The 24,388-nt window shown below is 38.4% G+C and overlaps 1 protein-coding gene across 1 annotated transcript; it reads right to left on the reverse strand.

The window, feature by feature from the left end:
* Nucleotides 1–23,958, reverse strand: muc2.1 (mucin 2.1; the record flags this gene model as incomplete). Its single annotated transcript, XM_079859781.1, has 46 exons — nt 1–332; nt 442–565; nt 657–696; nt 803–931; nt 1,296–1,394; nt 1,479–1,601; nt 1,728–1,768; nt 1,879–1,983; nt 2,070–2,247; nt 2,967–2,998; nt 3,143–3,243; nt 3,452–3,521; nt 3,697–3,872; nt 3,959–4,169; nt 4,288–4,471; nt 4,571–4,818; nt 5,280–5,454; nt 5,646–6,026; nt 6,073–8,833; nt 9,212–9,817; nt 9,859–10,147; nt 11,981–12,109; nt 12,239–12,395; nt 12,481–12,720; nt 12,849–13,028; nt 13,368–13,472; nt 13,585–13,723; nt 14,172–14,323; nt 14,425–14,525; nt 15,057–15,109; nt 15,206–15,461; nt 16,357–16,483; nt 16,592–16,686; nt 17,230–17,394; nt 17,488–17,625; nt 17,733–17,799; nt 18,369–18,482; nt 18,624–18,762; nt 19,033–19,147; nt 19,698–19,823; nt 20,348–20,573; nt 20,712–20,833; nt 21,009–21,099; nt 22,238–22,352; nt 22,460–22,721; nt 23,886–23,958. The coding sequence occupies 46 exons, from the start codon at nt 23,956–23,958 to the stop codon at nt 125–127; spliced, it is 9,768 nt and encodes a 3,255-aa protein (XP_079715907.1). The 3' UTR covers nt 1–124.
* Between the last annotated feature and the right edge of the window lie 430 nt (nt 23,959–24,388).

Consider the following 24,388-nt stretch of genomic DNA (forward strand, 5'->3'; position numbering starts at 1 on the left):
ATAAAATGCAAGAAATGTTAAACAAAGAATGTGCCATTTAAGTTCATTTCCGATTACAAATTTTCACTAAGATACTTGAGAGACATTTAGTTTTTGCTTGGGTTTGATGATTCACCGCTGCTGCTCACGGAAGTCCCAAGCTGCGTTTTCTTTGGTTGTTTTCAATGAGTGCGTCATTTACGTGACAGTTAGTTCTGCTACAGGAGCACTCTTCAACATGGATGTACGAGTAGGTTACTATGTCTCCATTTACGCAACCAAGATTCACTGTGCGATTACTTGACCGTGTGGCCTGGCAGCAGCTACAGGAGGACAATCCAGGTGCATTGTACCTATGTATGAAAGAGAAAAAAACATGTAAAGCATTTCAAACCGGTCACTTATGACTGTCTGTTTCAGTTAGGATGCTGCTTGTAGGTTTCGTAACAGAAACCTACTCACCTGCTAAAACTGGTACAGTCTCCACTACAAAATGTCAGGTCCATTTTCTTCTCTGTCTGGCAGTCCATGTGATTTATGTAATCTCTAACAGTCTGTACTTTACATCCCTTAATTTGGTCCACACCTACAAACACAGGCAATGAACGCACAAGGATACGTTAATAATGGACTCCAATCACCAAATATTTAATCGTTTTCTTTTTAAAAATACTCACAAACATGGCAGCAGCCATTGGCTGACAGCTGAACGGTACCCTGTAGAGCGAATCACAAGGGCAGAATGTCATCAATGTGATTTAATCACCATGACTGGTCAGTATAACATGTAAATGTGTGTTTGTGTGATATTTGAAGTACTGACAGGCTGGCAGTTTGAAACGTTGAAAGGAGGGCACTGGACTGTGTATTTGTCAGTGATGAACTGTCCATTAACTTTAGTGCAAGTGATTCTGTCACAGCCCTGGTTTGTAGCGGGCAAAGAGGCTCCGTCCTATAAAGGAAAAGAGAACAAGTCAAATTCAGTTAAAGGACATTGCAAAAACATTAGATTTAGATTCAGGGAATAATTGCTTAAATTTAGCTGTTTCTCACACACATTCAGAAAACTTGCGATATAGTGTACAACTAATTTTATAATGCTTTTTTGTCCAGCTTCGTTTTTTCGATTTTTTTTTTATGACAATTCACTTCTGTTGTATGGAAAAAAGCAGCACGAACGGTTTCATTCCGTGTCCAAGGGCAAAAAAATCGTTTTTGACATGAGGATAAGTTAAAAAATCTTTTTAACATTATTTACATTTTTGTCCTTTTCAGCCACACCTCAAGATGACTGAACTTTTGACGTTTGACCTTACCTTCAGTATATGCTCGACACCATTGATGTTGATGATGCAGTGAGTTTGCACACACTTTCCACAGCATTCGTCCAAGTTTGTATCAATATATTCATAACCCTGGGAAATATAAACATAAATGAAGTCAACAGAATTAAACTCGTTCCTGAGACAAGCCGATCAGAAACGCGTCAAACAACTTACAGGTTTACATTTCTCATTGCACTGCACAAATCCACATTTGATCTTGAACCACTGTGTTTTAGGATCCACATCCCATGTACAGCTACATTCCTGACAGGCAACGACGGGGATGTCGGTACCAGGCTGAGGGAAGTGAGGGAAGAGAGTTGAGCGTGCAAAACTTTCATTAATAATTATTTAAATATTTTTTTTAAAAAAAACCCTTGAGATATTTGATTTTTTAAATGGTATTAGAGTCATTTTAGTTACCTCATACTCTTTGTTTTTGTGGACACAAACTTTCTTTGGCTCTAAGGAGGCAAACGAAAAAAGATTACAAAACTATATAGAATGATATTCAAGGTGATACAGACAGCATCTAAGATGAAAACAGGCATTGAAGTGTGAATAATAGTGATACCGCATTTGATTTCTGGACAGCATTTTCCGTTAGGCACTTCCAGGACCGGCGCATATCCGACTCCACACTTTTTATCCAAAGGTGGGCAAATGCTGACATCACAATCTACATCACGAAACAGAGTAGAGGAGACTTAGTCGATGCAAACCTAAAGCAAACCCCTTTAAAAACTGTAAATAAACTCGTCTTACTGCAAACTTGTTTGCTGCAGCATGGATCTGAAGGATTGGTGACATTGACCAGCACAAAGCCGGGCTCAGTGCAGCTCTCAGGATTCACATCAGGACACTTCTTGGGCTTACAGTTCACCGATTTGCTGGCCTTTTCACAAATACACTCTTCGCAGTTGTACTCGAAAACCTCATCAAACTGCCACAAAAAAACAAGAGGATTCAGTTAGAAGTCCGGTTATAAAGTCCTGGCGGTAATTCTTTAAAGTTGGCAGTAAATATAAATTCACCCAATTGATTTTGTAAATGCGTGTTATAGATTGTATTCTAAATGTTTTATCCATGCTTACAGTTCATCCCCTCCACAATGAAGTGCAAGCTTGTGTCAATCCAATCCAATTAACAACTGATGATAGAACCAATTACCCACCCTACATATTTTTCTTTTCATTAATCCGTTAAACTCTGATGAAAATAATACATAATATGGAAGAAAAGATCAGTCACTACTTACATTTTATTTACACTATTGTACATTTTTGTTGGTTTGCCAGTGATAGAACCTCATAAGTGACCGATTTGAAGTTCTACATAGGCAGCTACTACAAATAGCGCAACTCACATAAAGAGTACTCACATTAGTATATTGCTAGGCTAAAACTTAAATCTAATAAGCATAAAAATGCATATCACACAAGAATACTGGTATGAATATAGTTGCACTATTTTATGGATACTTTTCAGTACTTAATGAATTAGAAGGATGAATTTAAGTAACAGTTCTCTCTCCAGTTCTATCATCCGCCATCTTGGATTCATTTTTTCACTGAGATTGTCGGAATGCATTCTGGAATTAATACATTTTAGAACTATGAAATGAAATACTCATATCGAGTATGGTTTTAAACATCGCCGCACCTCACGTGGTGTCCCAGAAGAGTCCAGGCATCCTAAAAATAAAAAGGGGAGAACAAAATCAAAATAAATGTTTTCAAAAAGTGGCCATGACATTCAGAAAGGCACATATTTTTTTATACATTTCAATTTGAATGCCTAATGCACACACACACACACTTGAATTAGAGGCTTCTTACCGCATTTGTTCACACAGACTCCTGATTCCTTGTTGAAGAGTAATGTTCCCTCAGGACAGAAGCAGCCCTCCGTATGCACTGTAATGGTGCTCTGTTCAGGTCTGCAATTAAAATACATCACCTGAGTTTCATTCCAATAAACGTTTAGGGAACAAATCTGCATAACAGGCTTTATTAACTCTTAAACTCCATTATAATGTTGACAATTTTGAAGTACATATCTGCCATGTTCCTCAATACTGAATAAGCACTAAACTTTCATTTCCACAACTGTCTAAATGATTAAAAAATGTGAATTAATGGGCATACATATCATCACAGCTTGGTGGCTCAGCTGGACCACAAGGATTGAAGACTTTATCTGCTGGACATTCAATATCTGGGGATGAAAAGACAAATAAACTTAAATAACCTCCATAGCTTTGAAGAATATTGGGTCCAAAAGGCTGAGTCTAAAATATAAAAAAGGAATTTAAACCCAAAAAGGTACAAAAAAAAACTATTTGGGGTTTTGGAAAATGTAAAGAAACAATATGATATCAAATGCAACTTACTGCAAAGGTTAGTGTAGTTCCTCCAGTGTATGCAGATCCCTAATTGAGAGCAAGCCCTTGCGTAGCTCTGCAGACTGGTACACACCACGGCAGGGTTGCTCATATGACAACTATCATATTGACAACCTAAAAAGAAGTTGTCAGGGGACACATGGGAATGGCATGCTTCGAACAACCTGAGGAAGACAGTAGTAGTAAATATCACTTTGGAAGCTCCGTTTATTGAAATTTATAGTTAAAACGCCACACAGAATCAACTCACTCGCTACTGAGGAGGTTGCATTCAGGATGGGCCTGGCATGGGATATGTGTAGGTTTAAGATCACCCCCAACTGTAGGCAATGCAGTTGGTGGAGTGCAAATTTCACCATTCACACCACTGGCTGGCCAGTAATCTGCCATCACTGCACAGTCGTTCACCAAGATCCCTCCAGGGATCATGCAGTCATCAGCTCTGTTGTTGTTGCATGTTCCTTAGTGAGAATTATTTGGAATAATTTAGATGAAAAAATGCATAAAAACAAACCCCTTGTACACCATCCACATTGTTATGTCACCATCCATACAAAAATCAGGGGGTGGCTAACTTACCACAGTGACCTTGTGTGTTGTTTCCAAAATGCTGGAATGGCAGGTTGATGCCAAAGCCAGTGGCTCCAAATGTTATATCAACACCCAGCTGTGGAATACTCAGGAACAAGTCTAGGCCTGAGCTTATAACCCTCACACCATTAAAAGCATATGGCAGAGTTAACTTAACATTGTCCTTAGTAGCCTGTTAGGACAAGATACAATTACAAGAAAAACTTAAGATACTTATACTGCAATGCACAAAAAGAACATGTTTCATCATTACAAATCTAGAAAGTCTCACCTCTAGCTCTGCACCTCCGATGAGATTATGATTAGTTAGTGTTATGACTTGATTGTTGTAAGACACAATAATGGATCTGGGACAGGATACATGCTCAATAGGGTCACAATAGACATTGTCAATGTAGATCTTTAAATGGTATTGAGGCCTTATTTCCTCCATTAATATGTAAGTGCAGTTTCCTTGATAACTGTAGAAAAGTCCATCAAATGTGATGTAATGCGGGTCACCCCAGCCTTCACAAAAGCCTACGAACAATAACAAAAAGCCTTCAGATATTTGAACTGAACGAGTTACCTGAATTTGGTCAATACTGTGTATATTAACTGTTGACATTTGAAGAATTGAAAATACAACCACTTTTTCATTGTAACCTGTGACAGGCAAGCAGATGCCAATTACGATTCATTTTATTAACTTGTGCCACATCAAAGCAGAGACTTGATGAAACCTAAGTAAATCACGCATAATAACTTCATTGTTTTCTTTGGAAATGATTTTTGAAAAATATTTTTCTTCCTTTAAAACGTTAGATGTTCAAGGTGGAAAAAAACAAGCATTTTCAATACATTAAAAATTTAAAGCACTTTTGAAATCATGAAAGCATAACCGTTCACATCAAGCACATTGGGCTTGGAAGGACATCACTGCTATTAATTTTAATGATTAATGAATCAAATATAAAAATTGTGAAGGCCAGTATACTCACAGTCACATTGGTAATACTGGCAGCAGTAATGCTCATCATACACAAGCACAGGTTTTTTGCCATTTTCACAGGTGATGTTCTGCAATGGAGGGCATTCAAATGGGATAATTTCAATAATGTTGTCTTCTATGCACCTCGCCATGGTGCAGTTACACAGGATGAAGGTCTCGTTTGTCTGGTGATAATGAAAAATGAGCTGGGATTAGAAAGACTGATACATGCAAAATCACAATGTAGTCTATGTTGTTTTCTTGGAAATTTAAATGGGATCATGGATAGTCTTAAAAGTACATTTCTACTTTTTAAAAAAAATCATACCACTTATATTTAGGTCAAAATTATATGAAAGTATATTGAAAAAATTACATTTTTGTCCCATTCAGGGCAGTCATAGTGCGGAGTTGGAGTTGGTGTGGGTGTAAATGATGTTGTAGGTTTTATGGTAGTTGTTGGGTTAGGTGATGTGGTGGATTCTGTTGTTGTTGTTGTAGTAGGCTTCATGGTAGTTGTCGGTGTAGATGATGCGGTAGTTACTGTTGAAATTATAGGTGCTCCTGTAACAGGTTTACTTGTACTTTTTGGTTCTTCAGTTCTAACACTGAAAATCGGTGTTGTTGTTGGTGTAGAAGTAGACGATGTGGTAGTTTCTGGTGTTGTTGTAGTAGGTTTTGTGGTAGTTGTCGGTGAAGGGGTAGATGATGTGGTAGGTCCTGGTGTTGTTGTGGGAGGTTCTGGTGTTGTAGTAGACTTTGTGGTCGTTGTTGTGGAAGGTTCTGGTGTTGTTGTAGGAGGCTTTGTGGTAGTTGTTGTGGGAGGTTCTGGTGTTGTTGTGGGAGGTTCTGGTGTTGTTGTAGGAGGCTTTGTGGTAGTTGTTGTGGGAGGTTCTGGTGTTGTTGTAGGAGGCTTTGTGGTAGTTGTTGTGGGAGGTTCTGGTGTTGTTGTAGTAGACTTTGTGGTCGTTGTTGTGGAAGGTTCTGGTGTTGTTGTAGGAGGCTTTGTGGTAGTTGTTGTGGGAGGTTCTGGTGTTGTTGTGGGAGGCTTTGTGGTAGTTGTTGTGGGAGGTTCTGGTGTTGTTGTAGGAGGCTTTGTGGTAGTTGTTGTGGGAGGTTCTGGTGTTGTTGTGGGAGGCTTTGTGGTAGTTGTTGTGGGAGGTTCTGGTGTTGTTGTGGGAGGTTCTGGTGTTGTTGTAGGAGGCTTTGTGGTAGTTGTTGTGGGAGGTTCTGGTGTTGTTGTGGGAGGCTTTGTGGTAGTTGTTGTGGGAGGTTCTGGTGTTGTTGTGGGAGGCTTTGTGGTAGTTGTGGGAGGTTCTGGTGTTGTTGTGGGAGGCTTTGTGGTAGTTGTTGTGGGAGGTTCTGGTGTTGTTGTGGGAGGTTCTGGTGTTGTTGTAGGAGGCTTTGTGGTAGTTGTGGGAGGTTCTGGTGTTGTTGTGGGAGGCTTTGTGGTAGTTGTTGTGGGAGGTTCTGGTGTTGTTGTAGGAGGCTTTGTGGTAGTTGTTGTGGGAGGTTCTGGTGTTGTTGTGGGAGGCTTTGTGGTAGTTGTTGTGGGAGGTTCTGGTGTTGTTGTAGGAGGCTTTGTGGTAGTTGTTGTGGGAGGTTCTGGTGTTGTTGTGGGAGGCTTTGTGGTAGTTGTTGTGGGAGGTTCTGGTGTTGTTGTGGGAGGTTCTGGTGTTGTTGTAGGAGGCTTTGTGGTAGTTGTTGTGGGAGGTTCTGGTGTTGTTGTGGGAGGCTTTGTGGTAGTTGTTGTGGGAGGTTCTGGTGTTGTTGTGGGAGGCTTTGTGGTAGTTGTGGGAGGTTCTGGTGTTGTTGTGGGAGGCTTTGTGGTAGTTGTTGTGGGAGGTTCTGGTGTTGTTGTGGGAGGTTCTGGTGTTGTTGTAGGAGGCTTTGTGGTAGTTGTGGGAGGTTCTGGTGTTGTTGTGGGAGGTTCTGGTGTTGTTGTGGGAGGCTTTGTGGTAGTTGTTGTGGGAGGTTCTGGTGTTGTAATGGGAGGCTTTGTGGTCGTTGTTGTGGTAGGTTCTGGTGTTGTTGTAGGAGGCTTTGTGGTCGTTGTTGTGGGAGGTTCTGGTGTTGCTGTAGGAGGCTTTGTGGTAGTTGTTGTGGGAGGTTCTGGTGTTGTTGTGGGAGGTTCTGGTGTTGTTGTAGGAGGCTTTGTGGTCGTTGTTGTGGTAGGTTCTGGTGTTGTTGTAGGAGGCTTTGTGGTCGTTGTTGTGGGAGGTTCTGGTGTTGCTGTAGGAGGCTTTGTGGTAGTTGTTGTGGGAGGTTCTGGTGTTGTTGTGGGAGGTTCTGGTGTTGTTGTAGGAGGCTTTGTGGTCGTTGTTGTGGTAGGTTCTGGTGTTGTTGTAGGAGGCTTTGTGGTCGTTGTTGTGGGAGGTTCTGGTGTTGCTGTAGGAGGCTTTGTGGTAGTTGTTGTGGGAGGTTCTGGTGTTGTTGTGGGAGGTTCTGGTGTTGTTGTAGGAGGCTTTGTGGTCGTTGTTGTGGGAGGTTCTGGTGTTGTTGTAGGAGGCTTTGTGGTCGTTGTTGTGGGAGGTTCTGGTGTTGTTGTAGGAGGCTTTGTGGTCGTTGTTGTGGGAGGTTCTGGTGTTGCTGTAGGAGGCTTTGTGGTAGTTGTTGTGGGAGGTTCTGGTGTTGTTGTGGGAGGTTCTGGTGTTGTTGTAGGAGGCTTTGTGGTAGTTGTTGTGGGAGGTTCTGGTGTTGTTGTGGGAGGCTTTGTGGTAGTTGTTGTGGGAGGTTCTGGTGTTGTTGTGGGAGGCTTTGTGGTAGTTGTGGGAGGTTCTGGTGTTGTTGTGGGAGGCTTTGTGGTAGTTGTTGTGGGAGGTTCTGGTGTTGTTGTGGGAGGTTCTGGTGTTGTTGTAGGAGGCTTTGTGGTAGTTGTGGGAGGTTCTGGTGTTGTTGTGGGAGGTTCTGGTGTTGTTGTGGGAGGCTTTGTGGTAGTTGTTGTGGGAGGTTCTGGTGTTGTTGTGGGAGGCTTTGTGGTCGTTGTTGTGGTAGGTTCTGGTGTTGTTGTGGGAGGCTTTGTGGTAGTTGTTGTGGGAGGTTCTGGTGTTGTTGTGGGAGGTTCTGGTGTTGTTGTAGGAGGCTTTGTGGTAGTTGTGGGAGGTTCTGGTGTTGTTGTGGGAGGTTCTGGTGTTGTTGTGGGAGGCTTTGTGGTAGTTGTTGTGGGAGGTTCTGGTGTTGTTGTGGGAGGCTTTGTGGTAGTTGTTGTGGGAGGTTCTGGTGTTGTTGTGGGAGGCTTTGTGGTCGTTGTTGTGGTAGGTTCTGGTGTTGTTGTGGGAGGTACTGGTGTTGTTGTGGGAGGTTCTGGTGTTGTTGTGGGAGGCTTTGTGGTAGTTGTTGTGGGAGGTTCTGGTGTTGTTGTGGGAGGCTTTGTGGTAGTTGTTGTGGGAGGTTCTGGTGTTGTTGTGGGAGGCTTTGTGGTCGTTGTTGTGGGAGGCTTTGTGGTCGTTGTTGTGGGAGGTTCTGGTGTTGTTGTAGGAGGCTTTGTGGTCGTTGTTGTGGGAGGTTCTGGTGTTGTTGTAGGAGGCTTTGTGGTAGTTGTTGTAGGAGGTGATGTAGTAAATACTGTTGTTGTTGATGGTGGTGGTGTTGTACAAATGAAACAGCAGTAAACCCGTATTTCATAGTCAACACATTTATAGGGGCGGTAATTCTGTTGTTCTTTCTTACAAATTAATCCATATGAAACATTGCACTGGGCAACTTGTTTTGAATTATGAATATAATCTTCAAAGCTCATGTTAGGTTCGCCCACAGCCCTACATTCAATATCTTCTGGCTGTTCACAGATATTTTTTCCACTTCCTGCAATATTTTCATAAGTCTCCAAGTCATCCCCTCCTCCTAATACAGGATCATATACATTAAACCATTCAGACCACTCACATATAAGACATGGTGACGTAGTCTCAGCTGTTGTCGATGAAATTATGACTTCAACACTTTTTGGTGTTGTTGTAGAAGGCTTTGTGGTAGTTGTTGTGGGAGGTTCTGGTGTTGTTGTGGGAGGTTCTGGTGTTGTTGTAGGAGGCTTTGTGGTAGTTGTGGTAGGAGGTTCTGGTGTTGTTGTAGGAGGCTTTGTGATAGTTGTTGTGGGAGGTTCTGGTGTTGTTGTGGGAGGCTTTGTGGTCGTTGTTGTGGGAGGTTCTGGTGTTGTTGTAGGAGGCTTTGTGGTTGTTGTTGTGGGAGGTTCTGGTGTTGTTGTGGGAGGCTTTGTGGTAGTTGTTGTGGGAGGTTCTGGTGTTGTTGTGGGAGGTTCTGGTGTTGTTGTAGGAGGCTTTGTGGTCGTTGTTGTGGGAGGTTCTGGTGTTGTTGTAGGAGGCTTTGTGGTAGTTGTTGTGGGAGGTTCTGGTGTTGTTGTAGGAGGCTTTGTGGTAGTTGTTGTGGGAGGTTCTGGTGTTGTTGTAGGAGGCTTTGTGGTAGTTGTTGTGGGAGGTTCTGGTGTTGTTGTAGGAGGCTTTGTGGTCGTTGTTGTGGGAGGTTCTGGTGTTGTTGTGGGAGGCTTTGTGGTAGTTGTTGTGGGAGGTTCTGGTGTTGTTGTGGGAGGTTCTGGTGTTGTTGTGGGAGGTTCTGGTGTTGTTGTAGGAGGCTTTGTGGTAGTTGTTGTGGGAGGTTCTGGTGTTGTTGTGGGTGGTTCTGGTGTTGTTGTGGGAGGTTCTGGTGTTGTTGTAGGAGGCTTTGTGGTAGTTGTTGTGGTAGGTTCTGGTGTGGTTGTGGGAGGTTCTGGTGTTGTTGTAGGAGCCTTTGTGGTAGTTGTTGTGGTAGTTGTTGTGGTAGGTTCTGATGTTGTTGTGGATGGTGGTATAATACATTCCTCCACACAGATCTGGTTTTTTTCATCATAAATAGGCTTATCCTCTGGACATTCTGGATAACATCCTGAAAAAAAGATTATCCTCTGGGATTAGAAACTAATCATTCCACTGCTATTTTCCCTAATGTATCTAACTGGACAAAATGAGAAACTCTATTTCATAAGAGTACACAAAATTTTAAACATGAAAAATGCAGGCACATCAGTGTGCCCCAGTTTAAAAATTACATGTCTACCAGTACATTAAAGGTCCTTGCACACTGAGTCCGAAATTTTCGTATGCGTTTTTTCATATTCGTCATTCAGTGGCTCTAAGTTGTCAAAACAAACTCAAAATGATTGCTACGGATGCGAAAAACGCAGCAAATCGGCCCTGATCCGAATTTTTTTTATGACGGACGAAAGTTTCGGAGGCAGTGTGTAAACGGGATTGACACAACGTGAGGTCTATTTATTTTTTAACGTGCGAAAACTTCAGACAAGAATTTCGGACTCAGTGTGCAAGGACCTTTAGTCCGTAAGTGCCTTTCCGGTATAATGGTTTTCTATCTAAAAAGCTTGTAAAACTAAAAAAACAAACAAAAAAAAACAATTTGTATGTACACAGCAGGCTACTTATGATCAATATTTGCTTTGATCCTTCAAAGCCAGTGACTCACTACATTAAGCAATGTTAAGCTTCCTTAACATTGCCTGTAATGGGCTGTTATGTGGGGAAAAATGCCTTATGTACAAATATTTTCTTTCTCTGTAGATTGCGGAGTCGTCTAGGAAGTAGAAAGTGTTTAAGAAAGAGGTGTAAGATAATTGCTGTCCTAGGTCGTTGCTGTTGGATATGAAATCATATTTTTTACAATAAGTTAGTTTACAATAAGTTAGTACATAAGTTTTACAATATTCTCCCAGGGAATTTAAGGATTAGGCCAACAGAATTGGTCAATTAAATTTACTGAGAAAAAAACATTCTTAACTTGTAACCAGGGTTGTAAATGTGGGGCTACGTGGTGGGGCGGAGTCCAGGGAATGAATTTCGAGGGGGGGGATGGTGCTCAAGTTCACTTTTTAGGAAAATGAAAGGGATTTCTATCTTTTATTCACTCAATAGCTTACAACAGCGAAATTCAGAATCCAAATTCAGAACAAAAACACAGTGCAATAAAAGATAATTAATAAATAAATGCAGCAGAGTATTCTACGGTTGTTTGTTCAATGTCGACTTTCGTAATTGGCCAATGTGAATTGGGTATGTGAAGATGTGGGGCTATTTTAATTCCAATGGCCAAGGGAACTTTATCAGGATGCATAGTATCCTGGATCCATGAAATAACTGGCCTTAAAAAAAATCTGCCTGCCTCTATGGGAATTTAGCATAGGGGTGTCCTGACTTATGCACCCTGTATTTTAGGAAGAACATTTATCTATTTACGATACATTATTCATTCACAAAGAAAATTGGTGTCCTTAAAGGTTGGATTTTTCCTCATTTTTTTAATTAAGGCATTAAGATCAATTTCCAAAAGATGATTTTTTATTCCTCTTTTTAGGCAACTTTAGCATGGGTGTCTTCACTTATGCATAGCACTGTACATCTGAAAGGTCACTGAAAGTAATAAATACATTTTTCTAAATTAGAGTCCCAGCCATTTCCAGCCCTGTTAGTTACTAGCAATTAGAAATAATACTTTTACAAAAAAAAAAAAAAAAAATCTATTACTTTCCACCAAACATGTTTTTTATTCTTTTATTCATTGAACCATTTCTAATCCCAGTTTAGCACTAAATATATGTCGCTAAGGCCTAGAGATATCCAGTGTCTTCAGAAATCCAAACTAGTTTGAAATTCTCGCATTCAGAAATGCAAACTCAGTCTTCAGAAATGCAAACTAGTGTGCACTCACCTTCCAGGTTGGGTAAAGTGTTATTGCAGATGCCATCAGGGTTGAGACAGGTTTTGTAGCAAGGTGTATGACAAGGACTGTAGTGCCATGTGCATTCTCCTGGTTCATTGTAGTAGTCACAGTACACAGCTAACAGAGGAACATGAATATAAGTATGAACATGTACAAACAGACTAAACGAAATGCAATAAAATGGCAATGCATTGTTCAAAGAAAGGTTACAGATTTAAGATGTGCACTAGAATTAAAGATGCTTACGGCAGATCTCAGGTGTTCTCCAAACGACACAAACACCTGCATCATTGCAGGCTTGAGCGTAAGCTGCCACAGCTGTACAGAAGCATTCACAATCTCCACCTGCATCACACGAGCACGAGTCCTTGACACAGTTCTCATAATATGGGTTTGGATCCACCTGTGGGAGCATGTTATGTTGGATTCTTATATACCAGATTACAGGAAACTTCAATTTATTAACTCAAAATGCTTTCCATCTGTACCTTGTTATGGCAGTCTTTGAACGTAACTTCCTTTATGATGCTACATTGTATTTTTGCCCATGTCTCTCGATTGGGGGTATCAAGGCAGGGGTCAAAGTCTGGTTTTGCATCAGGGCAGGTGCTTAACACTTTCCAGCTGTCCACAAACTCCAATACATTTGTAGTTGGCAAATTTCCTTGAGTAGTAAAATCATCTTTTCCATTTCCATTGAAATTTCCACACAAGCCACAAACGTCTCCCTGCGAAAATATAAGAAGCACAGAGGTTGCGCTACAAATAAATTATATTGAAGGACCTATATAATTGTCTGGAAATGTCAGTGCAAAATATGAAAAACTGCAGAACATGATTCATGACTTCAACTCACCCTGTGCTGAGGTTGCAGAATGATGCGGACGGTGGTTTTGCGGTCCCACAAAATTGTCAGTCCGATGTCAGCATCAATGACAAGGTACATCCCAACGTTTCTCTCATTGTACTTGATCTTTGGACCACTTCCAGTATCAGTGGCTGTCACAGTCCCATCAGAAAGCAGTAGCCAAGTCCTCTGTGTGTGAGTGTGTGAGAGAAGTTAGAAAAAAGAAACAAATATGACACTGTATGATAGATAAAATTAAAGAGTCATGAAACACCCCATTTCAGCACAGGTCAGTTCTGAAAACAGATATTGCATCCAGGGACTGACATTCACTCGATATTGCTTTCAAATGTTAAAGAAAATAGGGCAAAAATACTTTATAGGCCTTTTAAATGAAAAATTGATGCGTATCATTATCTTATACCATATGTAAAAATATTAACATGCTGAACAGCTTGTGTTAGTATTTAATGACCCTTTAGAAACATCTTTTATTTTACTCTGAATGAGCATGAGACCTATCCTTACCCCCAAAAGTAACCCTACAGCCTTTGAACAAGTGGTTCCTGTTGTTCCACAAGGCATGTTTTCGGTAATCACGTGAAAATTGCCAGTTTTATTTCCACACTTATTCTGTAAAACAAGAAAGCGTGACCTTTTACCTCCTGAAGGAAGAGGTTTATTTGTAACTTTATTTTCATGAAGTCTGTGACCAAATGCTGTTGTGTCCACCCATAGATCATACCTGAGCAGCAACATAACTACAGTCTCCCCTGAAGCCAAATCTTTGCTGATCGAAAGTTTTATAGTGTCCGCTGCCGTATATGGTGCATATGCCTGGACACTTATTATTTGTACATTTCCATTTTCCCCGTCGACAAGTGCTGCAAATATAGAAGTAGAATTAAATCTTATGTCATTCTACAGTATAATACAAATAGATCATAAAAAGCTAATTAGTGTATTAACTCATTGTTCAGGTTTTTTATAGCAATTAAACTTTAATGTGTCAATGGGTGTTTTACGCAGGGTTACTATCGTTAACTAAAAGAATAAATAAATAACAAATATTTAAAAAATTACTTTTTATTCCAGCTAGTTGCACCATTTCTAATTTCCATATAGTTTAACTAGTTTAGTACTAAAATAAATAAAATTGAATAAAAACTATATAGATAAACAAAAACAAATAAAATGATAAAAACACAAACCCAAAAATGTACAAACCTTTAATTAAAATGAAAAATACATCAATTAAAACTAATTCTAAATATTAATAAAAAAAAAAAAAAATTATATAAATTAAACTAAAATAACCCTGGCTTTACACACCACTTATTGCAATCTACGGTTATCTCAGATCCTGGTGCATAAAACTGTCCATCATGTTTACATGGGCAGTTATCCGGTTTAACACAGTGTCCTCTGCCATCATCCAATAGACCTAAAGGACACTGGCAGCCAGATTGACAGTCCAGCGAGAACTGGAAAGAAGGGAGGAAAACACAAAAATAAGACCACCAGCAAAATCAAGCGATCGACTTTGGGAAAGAAAGAGTAGAGATGCTGGAAACTATGGACTCACACAGTCAACTTCCTGTTGCGAACAAGTCTGTGCACACTCCAATCCATGTTCATCTTGGCCTGCTGTACTGCAGTTGAAGAAAATCTTTGGAGAGGAACATCCTGCAAAAGACATCAGACACAGATGATGCACCATTCATGTACTTTTTATATCAGAAACCATATTTAAAGAACATTTACAACAGATGTTGAGCAATTTACTATAATGTACTATTAGTGCTAGACTGATACAACAAAAAGATTTAGAAAATTAAATATTTGTTTAATTTTTAGTAAATATATAAAATAATTTATAATTGTTACATTTGTATTTATTATTATGTAAAATTAATTGTATTGCAGCATAGTTATTTACAATCTTTAAGTTAACTTGCGTATCATCATTTATATAATTTCTCTAACATATTGGCAATGGCCAATAAAAATAACCCATATCAGTTGACCACTGTTTACTGTTGTTTGTTGGTTTTCAAAACCTTGGTTAGTCAGTTAATTCCAGTTTCACATTTGACAAGATAACTCTATAAAGCCTTACTAACAGATGCCATGATAGCCCTGTATTGGTGATAGTAGTCCATGTAAACCAAAAGCATACTTATTTAACATGCAGTAGATGAAAGTAATTTTTAATACCAAGAATTTGGGTTCTCCAGGAACGACAGTGGAACTTTCCATTGATGCAAACACTGGACAGAGAAATAAGATCAAACTGTCAAACTGCCAATTACATTTATAGTTTGTAAAGTTCTAGGGCACTAATAATAATACTATCATCCACTTACCAGTGTTCATCCCTAATGTTGACAGACTTGCCGGGATGGATTTTCTGTCCGTTGTGGTAACATGGACATTTTTCCATAGGTACACACAGTCCATTCTCATCCTGGTAGAGTCCATCTGGACATGCACATCCATCAACAGGCAGAAAGTCAACGCTGCAGCTTTGGCGCTCAGAGGCGAGAGAAAGACAGGTACGCTGGCAGCTCTGCAGCTGATAGGAGTAGTTCTGCGATGCCGGGCAGTTCTCTGCATACTTCTCTGTGGGGATCAGTTTGAAAGGAATGCGTTGTAAAAGTGCATGTAGCAAAATGGAAAGCATTCTTCTAATCTTCTAGCTTAAATAAGGGATTTACGAACTTTTTCAAGGACATCCAAATATGATTAAGGACATATGAAGGATGCCCTTCCTAAACTATAAAAGCATCTATAGATATATTTTATATACTTATAATGCTCACCATTTTTCACATAATATATATTATTAAGCCATGTTGTTTTCAAAATTAAATAATCAGCTTTCATATTATTATTGTACTAAAACTAAACCAAATGAATTTTTAAAATAATATCTGGAAAATATTTACTTTACTTTTAATGTTAGATGCAAACCTAATTCAAATGTATTTTATGTGACGTTTTTATAATAAACTTTGCTCTCAAGCAGTTTTACAGAAAATAGTGCCAAGGAAAAACTCCTAAGAAAAATGTTCCAAATACAAACTATTGTACACTGCAAGGAATGAGGGATGAGCATTTTTCCTCTACAAAATTATATAGATTTCTTTGTTAGTGTGAAAAAACAATTCACACTGCACCAACAGATGGCGACCGATGGCATCAATCGCCAGATTAGAGACATTCCACGATCCGGCAAATGCCTTTCTAACATAACGATTCAATCAGCGAAAACGAGAGACAATCAACGCCAAACACATCTGACAAAACCCGACGAAAGTCTCTGTTGCCGTCTGTCGGTGCAATGTGAATTGTCCTTAAATAATCACAATAATCACATGGTCTATAGAAAACAATGACAGTTTTTACTTTTTAAATAGACTTTAAAAAACAATTATACTGAAATTTTCCACAGACCACAACCTGGTTTGAAAACCCATCATCTGTCTGCCAAATAAACAGCTTTCAGCCTTCTTACCACACACAATTCCTCGCCAGCCTTGGAGGAATACTCCTTTAGCTGCACAGGCCCGGGCGTATGAGGAGAACACCGTACATAGACATTCCTCACTCTTCTCACAGGTACAGGTGGAGTATTTGCATCTCTGAAAATACAGACATGTTGTGTCACTGCTTATTATGAGAGGTTGGGTAACATTCATTAGAATAAGGAAAATTGTACAGTTCTCAAGGTTTCCTGTTTTAGATCATACTTTGTAGTAGCTGTCTGGATTGACAGTGGTGTGACATTTGGCAAAGAGGCTCTCCTTGTCCTTCATCTTGGAACACCAGTGCTCAGCAAAGTGCTCTAAAGGCATCATAACATATGGTATTTTATGCAAAACTCTTACTTAACAACAAAATGCATATACAGTATAGTAACTTAAAAGTTGCACCAACTGATGTTAAGTGGCAATACTTGCAGATACAAAAGTATTGTTAGTATACTATATCAGAAGTATATTTATATACAGTTTGTATAAGTGTGGTTTTCGTTCACATGAGAATGCACAGTGGTGCTCCTGTGCACCTTTAAAGGGAACCTATTTTGCCCATTTTTACAAGACGTTATATAAGTCTCAGATGTCCCCAGATTGTGTCTGTAAAGTTTGAACTCAAAATACCCCACAGATAATTTATTATTCCACGTATTATTCCATTTTTGAGGGGAAGGAAAAACATGCTGTATTCGTACATGTATCTTTAAATGCAAATTAGCTGCTGCTCTCTGCCCCACTTTCCATAAGAGGGCGGAGCCTGTACAGCTCGTGCCTCGGATACGCTGCCAAAAACTAAAACATCTGTTTGGTTTTGATTACCATACTGACTTAGGATGCAAAAAGTCTCTCACCGCTGTCAGTGCTGTAGGAACAGGGGTCGTCCATCCTCTCAGAACGGTCGGGGCAGTTGGAAAGGGCCTTCCAGGCGTTTGCGAAGGAAACTGCTGTACCCTCCACCACTCCCTGAGGGGTCTTCAGGTCATCAGACAGCACTTTGTTAAAATTTCCACAGAGACCTGTACAAACACACAAATGGCGCACCATTGGCCATCGTGATGGATTTATTTCTTAGTTCAGATTTTTCTTGCTTTTTAAGACAGAGGTCTCACCACAAGTCTTGCCCTTGAAGATTTGTTGCACAGTGATGTACACCTGCATAAGAGGCACCAGCTGTATCTGCACTTCCAGCCCAAAGGTGGTCTGAAGTATGATGTAAAATGATGACGGCCTGAACACTGTGAAGTCAGCTGGAGGAAAAGAGTCAAAGAGTTTGAGAAATATTTCATATATATATATCTTTAGCACACAGGCTTTAAAGCACAGAAACAAAAAAAAAGAGCTTCTTATTCCTCACCTGTCATGTACGGAAGTGAAACTTCTGCATTGTGTTGTACCGTCCCATCAGCTTTAATAATCAGAGGCTGAAGAAGCAAGCACACAGTAATAGTTTTATTTTGCACAAGCTACATTTCTGTTTAAATGTTTGGAGTCTGAACAGTAAAGAAACAGTAACAGTATAGTAATTTAAAATTTTACAAAATATTTAGTTTAAATCTAGTTTAAAGCTGTTCTTGTGAACATTCTATTCGTCAGAGAATACCAAATCAGCTTATTAGAATGATTTCTGAAGGATCATGTGACACTGAACACTGAATAGTCAGCTTTGTCATTACAGGAATAAATTACAATTTAAAATATATTAAAATGAAAAATAGTTATTTTAAAGTGCAATCATATTTCACAATATTACAGCTTTTACTGAATTTGTGATCAAATAAATGCAGCCTTGGTGAGCATAAAAGACTTTTGAACTTTCAAAATATTTTTTCAATCATTTTTTAAAAAATCCCAAAACTTTTGAAAGGTAGTGTATTATGTAGGCTACATCTCATTACTTGTTCATATTGCCTAAAATGACCTGTTTGCTATAAAGGCAAATATACAAGACTTTTGTGTTGTTGTTGTTGTTGAAGTATATCGTTATACACACATTTTTCTTGTCGTTGTCAAACAGCACCACAATAGATTTCAAACAGGTGTCCGTTTCTTGAGTAAAACAAGGAACAATCTGAGCCAATATGATGAACTTGGACTCCTCACAGTCCTACAAAAACACAAATGCAAAAGTTGACTTTTATAAGGATTTCACATATTCCTAATGGATGCAAGCATGGATACAAACAAAATAAATCAGAAATGTCTTTGCAAGAACAGAAGATGAAATTAGTAACTACAACACGCTTACTTTTGAGAGCACATAGTTGCAGTCTCCATGGAAAGTGAATTCTTTCCCGTCGTAGGTGGTGAAGTGAGATCCTTCCTCCACTGCGCACAGGCCAGGGCCAGGCATACTCATACAGATCCAGTTTCCCTCCTCACATATACTGAATTACACAATATAATGACAAACAGACACAGTAAACAACAAGCTTTAGATGCCAGGATGGTAAACCACACTTCTGCTGTTTTATTATACATTTTTATACAAGGCATATGCATTTAATACTAATATTAACAAATATTTCTATATATGAGTAGTAAAATACATGAGATATGTAAAGAGTCACAGAATGCACTAGGATAAAAAAAACAGAAGTGCTACACACATTTTACTTAGTTATCCTCATATTCCTATTACAGATACGTTTCATTACCATTCTTCCTCGTCTTTGCGAAGAACCTCTCCTGTGTTGTAGACGCGGTCATGCTTGCACTGACACTTTTCTGCTAGGATGCAGCCCGTGTTTGAAATGTCATCAAACACAGTTCCTATAACAAAGACAGTGCATTAATATCAACTTTATGTGGTTCTTTATTTAAAAAAAAACATCAACAACAACAACATACATTTGTAGTCAAAAGTTTGGGTTTTTTAAGATGTTTTAAATGTTTTTGAAAGAAGTCTTTTTTACTCACCAAGGCTTCTTTATTTAATTAAAAATACAGTAAAAACAGTAATATTGTGAAATTACTCCATTCTTCAGTGTTTCATGATCCTTCAGAAATCATTCTAATATGATGATTTGCTGTTCAAGAAACATTTCTTATCATTATCAATGAAAACAGTTGTCCTGCTTCATATTTTTGCAGAAACCGTGATAAAACATTTCAGGATTCTTTAATGCATAGAAAGTTAAAAAGAACAGCATTTATTTGAAATAGAAATATTTTGTAACATTATAAATGCCTTGTCACTTTTGATCAATTTAATGCATCCTTATTGAATAAAAGTAAAAAATAAAAAAAAATCTTTCTGACCCCAAACTTTTGAACAGGATGAATAAACACTTTTTTAGATTATATAAATACTCGTACTGACCTGGTGGGCAGAAGCAGCCATCGATGTTGTGTTCCTCACACAGTGTGTTTGTGTCTTTGTGTGAGCATGTGTCCATACACGGGGAGCCGCTTTCAGAATGTACCATATTGTAGGGGCATGTCACAGCTGCATGGGAATACAAGTCATACAGAGACTTAAACTGTGTCAATGCTGGATGTGACAGTTGTCTTGAGGCTGTCTACACAGGATGTGACAAAGTGACCGCTGCGTCCTTCGTATCAGAAGTATCGCGAGTGCTGGAAGTACGTATAAAACGAAGCGTCAGTTTACTGTCTGGAATTTGTTGTGTCGCTTCTCGCCGCATCCAATCTAGACAGCATCTGATTATAATAGGTTCTATTTGTTTTTGTCATGTTGCAACACTCACATAGACACAGTGTTTTTTTTTTTTTTTTTATTATTACAAAAATAATAATTTCAGAACTTTTATTCTATTCTTTCAATCTTTGGATGTGTCTATCTATATTTTATATTCGTTTTTTAAACATTAATTCAAAGAGGAAAATTGCCTGGATTCCTCTTACTGTAGCTGTGTAAACAATTAAAAAGAATTATATACAAAAGGATACAAAGCAAAGAAAACACTCAAGACAGAACAATCCTATAATTTCCACCGTGGTATTTCTTACCACAGAACTTTGCTGTTCTCCAGTTCGGCGGAGATCCTCCAGCATGCGAACACTGACGTGAATATTCAGACAAAGTCGCACAGAGTGCGGTGGTGTCTCTGTCTTCGTCTTCAGGTTGACGTGAACAGATATCATTTGTACAGGCCTTGATATATGGCTCAGGGTTCAAAACCCAGCTACAAGAAGACCACTTTTCATCCTCCAAAAGGTCTGCACAATCTGCCCGCTGTTGTGAAAAGGACATGGAACATCTTGAATCTCAAAGGTACAAATTAACAAAACTGGAATTCTGAGTTGCTGTTGTGACATAGCTGGAGTGATTAATAGTTTCATTTGGAATAAACAACTTTTTTCTGTATCTTACATATTTTTCACATTGGTCCACCACATTTTGCTCATCGATGTTTTCAAAAGGATCTTCGCAGTTATGAGTTGGGTTGGGAACTCTGTACTTATTTCCAAACTCAGTATATCCAATCCTCCGTCCTGTATTAAATAAGGTAAGATATAGACACTTGATCTTCTTAGATATTCTTAAACCGCTTGTATTTTTCATCAGATTAGGAAAACATGAGGATTAGTCATTACTGTATTTGGTAATCATTATTGGGGATCAGTTATAAACAGTAAAGTAAGAAGTCAGACTGTAAAAGTAACTTACCGGATTCAATGAACTCATTATAAACTGGAACTCCATTAAAATCGCCACACAGTCCACAAGTGCGATTGGAATATTTGGAGTCAAGTTCCACCTAACACAATACCACACAAAACTTCTTGGTTAGATCATTTGACTTGGTATTTTTGGCCATTTGGACATCAAGTCAGTACTAAAGATAGTTGATCAAAAACACTGGAATATGGAAAAGACATCACTTGTATTGTCTTGTGTAAAAAAAAGCCAGTGCAAGCCCTTGGGACCAGTAACATGGTATAATGGTGGCCTCAGTTAATAATACTATGTTACTAAATTATTACCACATACATATACCATGGTATTTGCACGGTACTCCTTTTTGTAGGTATACACCAGTGAATATTGCAAACTTGCAGACTGAAATTCACTTTTGGTAATAACCATATTCATAAGGATACAAATGCAGATATTTCAATGTGTAACAGAAAATTGCCTTATATAGCATTTCACTTCACATGTTGCAGTGTTTGCACAATATGCTAAATCATTTACTGGTTAGTCACTCCCTTGAAAGGTCTGCTGGCAGTTTCCTGTGGAGTAAACTAGTTTTTCCTCAGTTAAACACTGTCATATTGTGTAATAAATACTCAAAAAAGTGCTTTACGAATATAATTTACCGAATCAAAAACTGTATTATTCGAATATTTAGGTATGAAACATGGTTATAAACATAAAATGTAATGTCTCAATCAAACATCTGCTTCATTTACATTTTGTCTCCGAAATACAAAAACGCCATCTACAGCATGCTCTAAAAGTTCTATCAATCATTTATGTCGCCCGCGGCCCGCCTGTTTAAGCGCTTAACCAATCATCATACAGAGAAGCCTGGCGCTCACGTAGGACACTTTTTACAGTCTATGGTAGAGCATTGCACAGTAAAAACTTCTTTTTTTCCCTATCCAAAAAGCAGCCATGTACACCAAGTCTTACGATTTCAATAACAAATGACTCATATGAGCCGGTTCTTTTTAGTAAATCAAAAACATACATCAGCAGTGTCTGATTCAATAACAGATTACTCGTACTGAATGAGCCAGTTTTATTCATCAATCATTCAAAATAGACTCAAGTTAATGTTTTGAAATGAGTTTAGTGTATTTTAGGTTTGTAAAACTTAAATCAGACTAATATCCATATAAAAATCTATAGTAAAATTTGTTTTGAACTCATATCGAGCCACATAACCTCACCATAACTGCATCCTCTTTGTTCCATGTGACAGTGATGCCCATTTTGGAATAGAGCCTGATGTAAATTGTGTTTTCTTCTACAAGGATCCCTGAGATATGCACGGGCAGTGTTACTCTGAAAAATTAGAAAAGATTCAAATGAAAAATTGACCAAACAGAACACATTTTAAAGCCTTTGCTGTGGGAGCAAATAAGCAGCAGTTGGGTTCCCCAGAATCTTACTTTTCTTCATTGATCATGACCTGTGTCTCTGTCAACTCAACGGCGATGTCATTGATACTAACTGATACCCTGCTGATCTTCGGGTCATTGGTCTGTTCTGTTCTCTTCACATGAACCGAGAACTGGCGCATGAGGCTGTGGCAGTCAGACACCAGGTTATACTCGCACATGCCTGGGAACTGATAAACGTCCCCATCAAACGTCTTGAAGTGGAAGTTTCCCCACATGCTGCAGATGTTGTTGACATGGTTACTGGGATAGACTGCAAAAAAAGGGAGAAAACAAAGATTTGCAATTCAAAGAAACGTGAGTTTTTAATATAGAGATAAGAAATTATGTAAGTGGCCTTTTTAAAGGTTGATCAACGATATAATCTAAGTGTATGAGAACGAATATGCTTCTAGTATGCTTACAGTAGTTACATGACTTTATTTCCATTTTAATGTCCTTAAACATTCATTTGAATTACAATTACGCTTTCTGTTTGTAAACTCAATTCAAATTCAGGGATTCCTGATTTGTTAACTTTTACATTTATGCAAAAACATAAAATTGCAACCTGCGAAATTTCACAAAGATGATCAAGCCCAATTTCAAGTTATCATGAAGGAAAGTAAATGAAATTTTGACATTTTTCACAACTAACAATATTTAGTAACTTCTAAAGCAAGTCATCAATGGAGCTGATAGTATCAGGTTCAAGTGATGAAACTATGACGTTCGCAAATGTTATCAGGTGGTTGGTTCCTTTTTTTTTCAGATGCTGAAACTAATGCTGTTTCCAACCCCAACATCATGCTATTTGACAAGATAATTTCAGGTTTAATTGATTTTAAAACCCATTTCAGATATTGGATCTCGAGTATAAAAGCTTACAAATGAGATATCGACTGCCAATACTACTTATTAATAAAAAAAACTAAAAAAAAAACTAAAATAAAGAAGTCTTTTTAAGAGGACACCAAATGGTAACTCAACTTTTTTTAATTTGATTAAGTATTAAGTCATTTCTGATCGTTGTTTAGTTGCAGTAACATAATTAAAGTCATAAGAACAGGATTTAATTAAAAATAATAATGAAATAAATGAAATAAAATAAAATAAAATATTAAAATAAATAATAAGGAAATAAGAATAAGGAAACTTAAACTTATTCTAAACTTAAACGTAAAAAAAAAAAAGGAAACCCTACTTGATAACCATTTTAAGTATTGGAGGTTTTTAACTAAAAGTTAACTCTTACTCTTTTTTGAATGAACCTGAATTAATTAAATAATTTCTGATTGTTGTTTTGTTGCAAAAATACAGATATATATACATTGGGAAATAATTGAAACAAATATTATGTTAATAAAAATAATTAAAACCATTTTAATAACATAAGGAGACACCACCCTGATGAACTCAAGAATAGTTAAACTCTTACCGGTCTTTGAATGCACCTGAATGCCGGTAAGCGCCAGAAGTAGTGTGCAGACTGCAGATGTTCTCCACTCCATGGTGGGAGGTGAGAAAGGTCTACAGCTTGAGTACTGTTAGATTTCTTTTCATACGCTTTTATATCATTTCTCATTTACCACCCTGCAGGGAGGGTCTACCAGCCTTCGCATGTCACAGAAAAAATGCTGACCTTTATTACAAAAGTTCAGTGATGGCAGTGTGTGTGTGTGTGTGTGTGTGTGTGTGTGTGTGTGTGTGTGTGTGTGTGTGTGTGTGTGTGTGTGTGTGTGTGTGTGTGTGTGTGTGTGTGTGTGGCAGATCGGCCTCTCTGAACGATGTTTGATGAAAATTTATGTAATGAATTTCATATTTACGGCAGGGTGTGAATAATTTACAGCTTCTGTGTACATGTATGAGGAGGATTAGTAAAACTAACATTCACTACTAAAACCTGCAAAATAAATATACAAAACATGATTAATAAACCAT

This window comes from Squalius cephalus (genome assembly GCF_949319135.1).
Source record: "Squalius cephalus genome assembly, chromosome: 23".
Lineage (NCBI taxonomy): Eukaryota > Metazoa > Chordata > Actinopteri > Cypriniformes > Leuciscidae > Squalius > Squalius cephalus.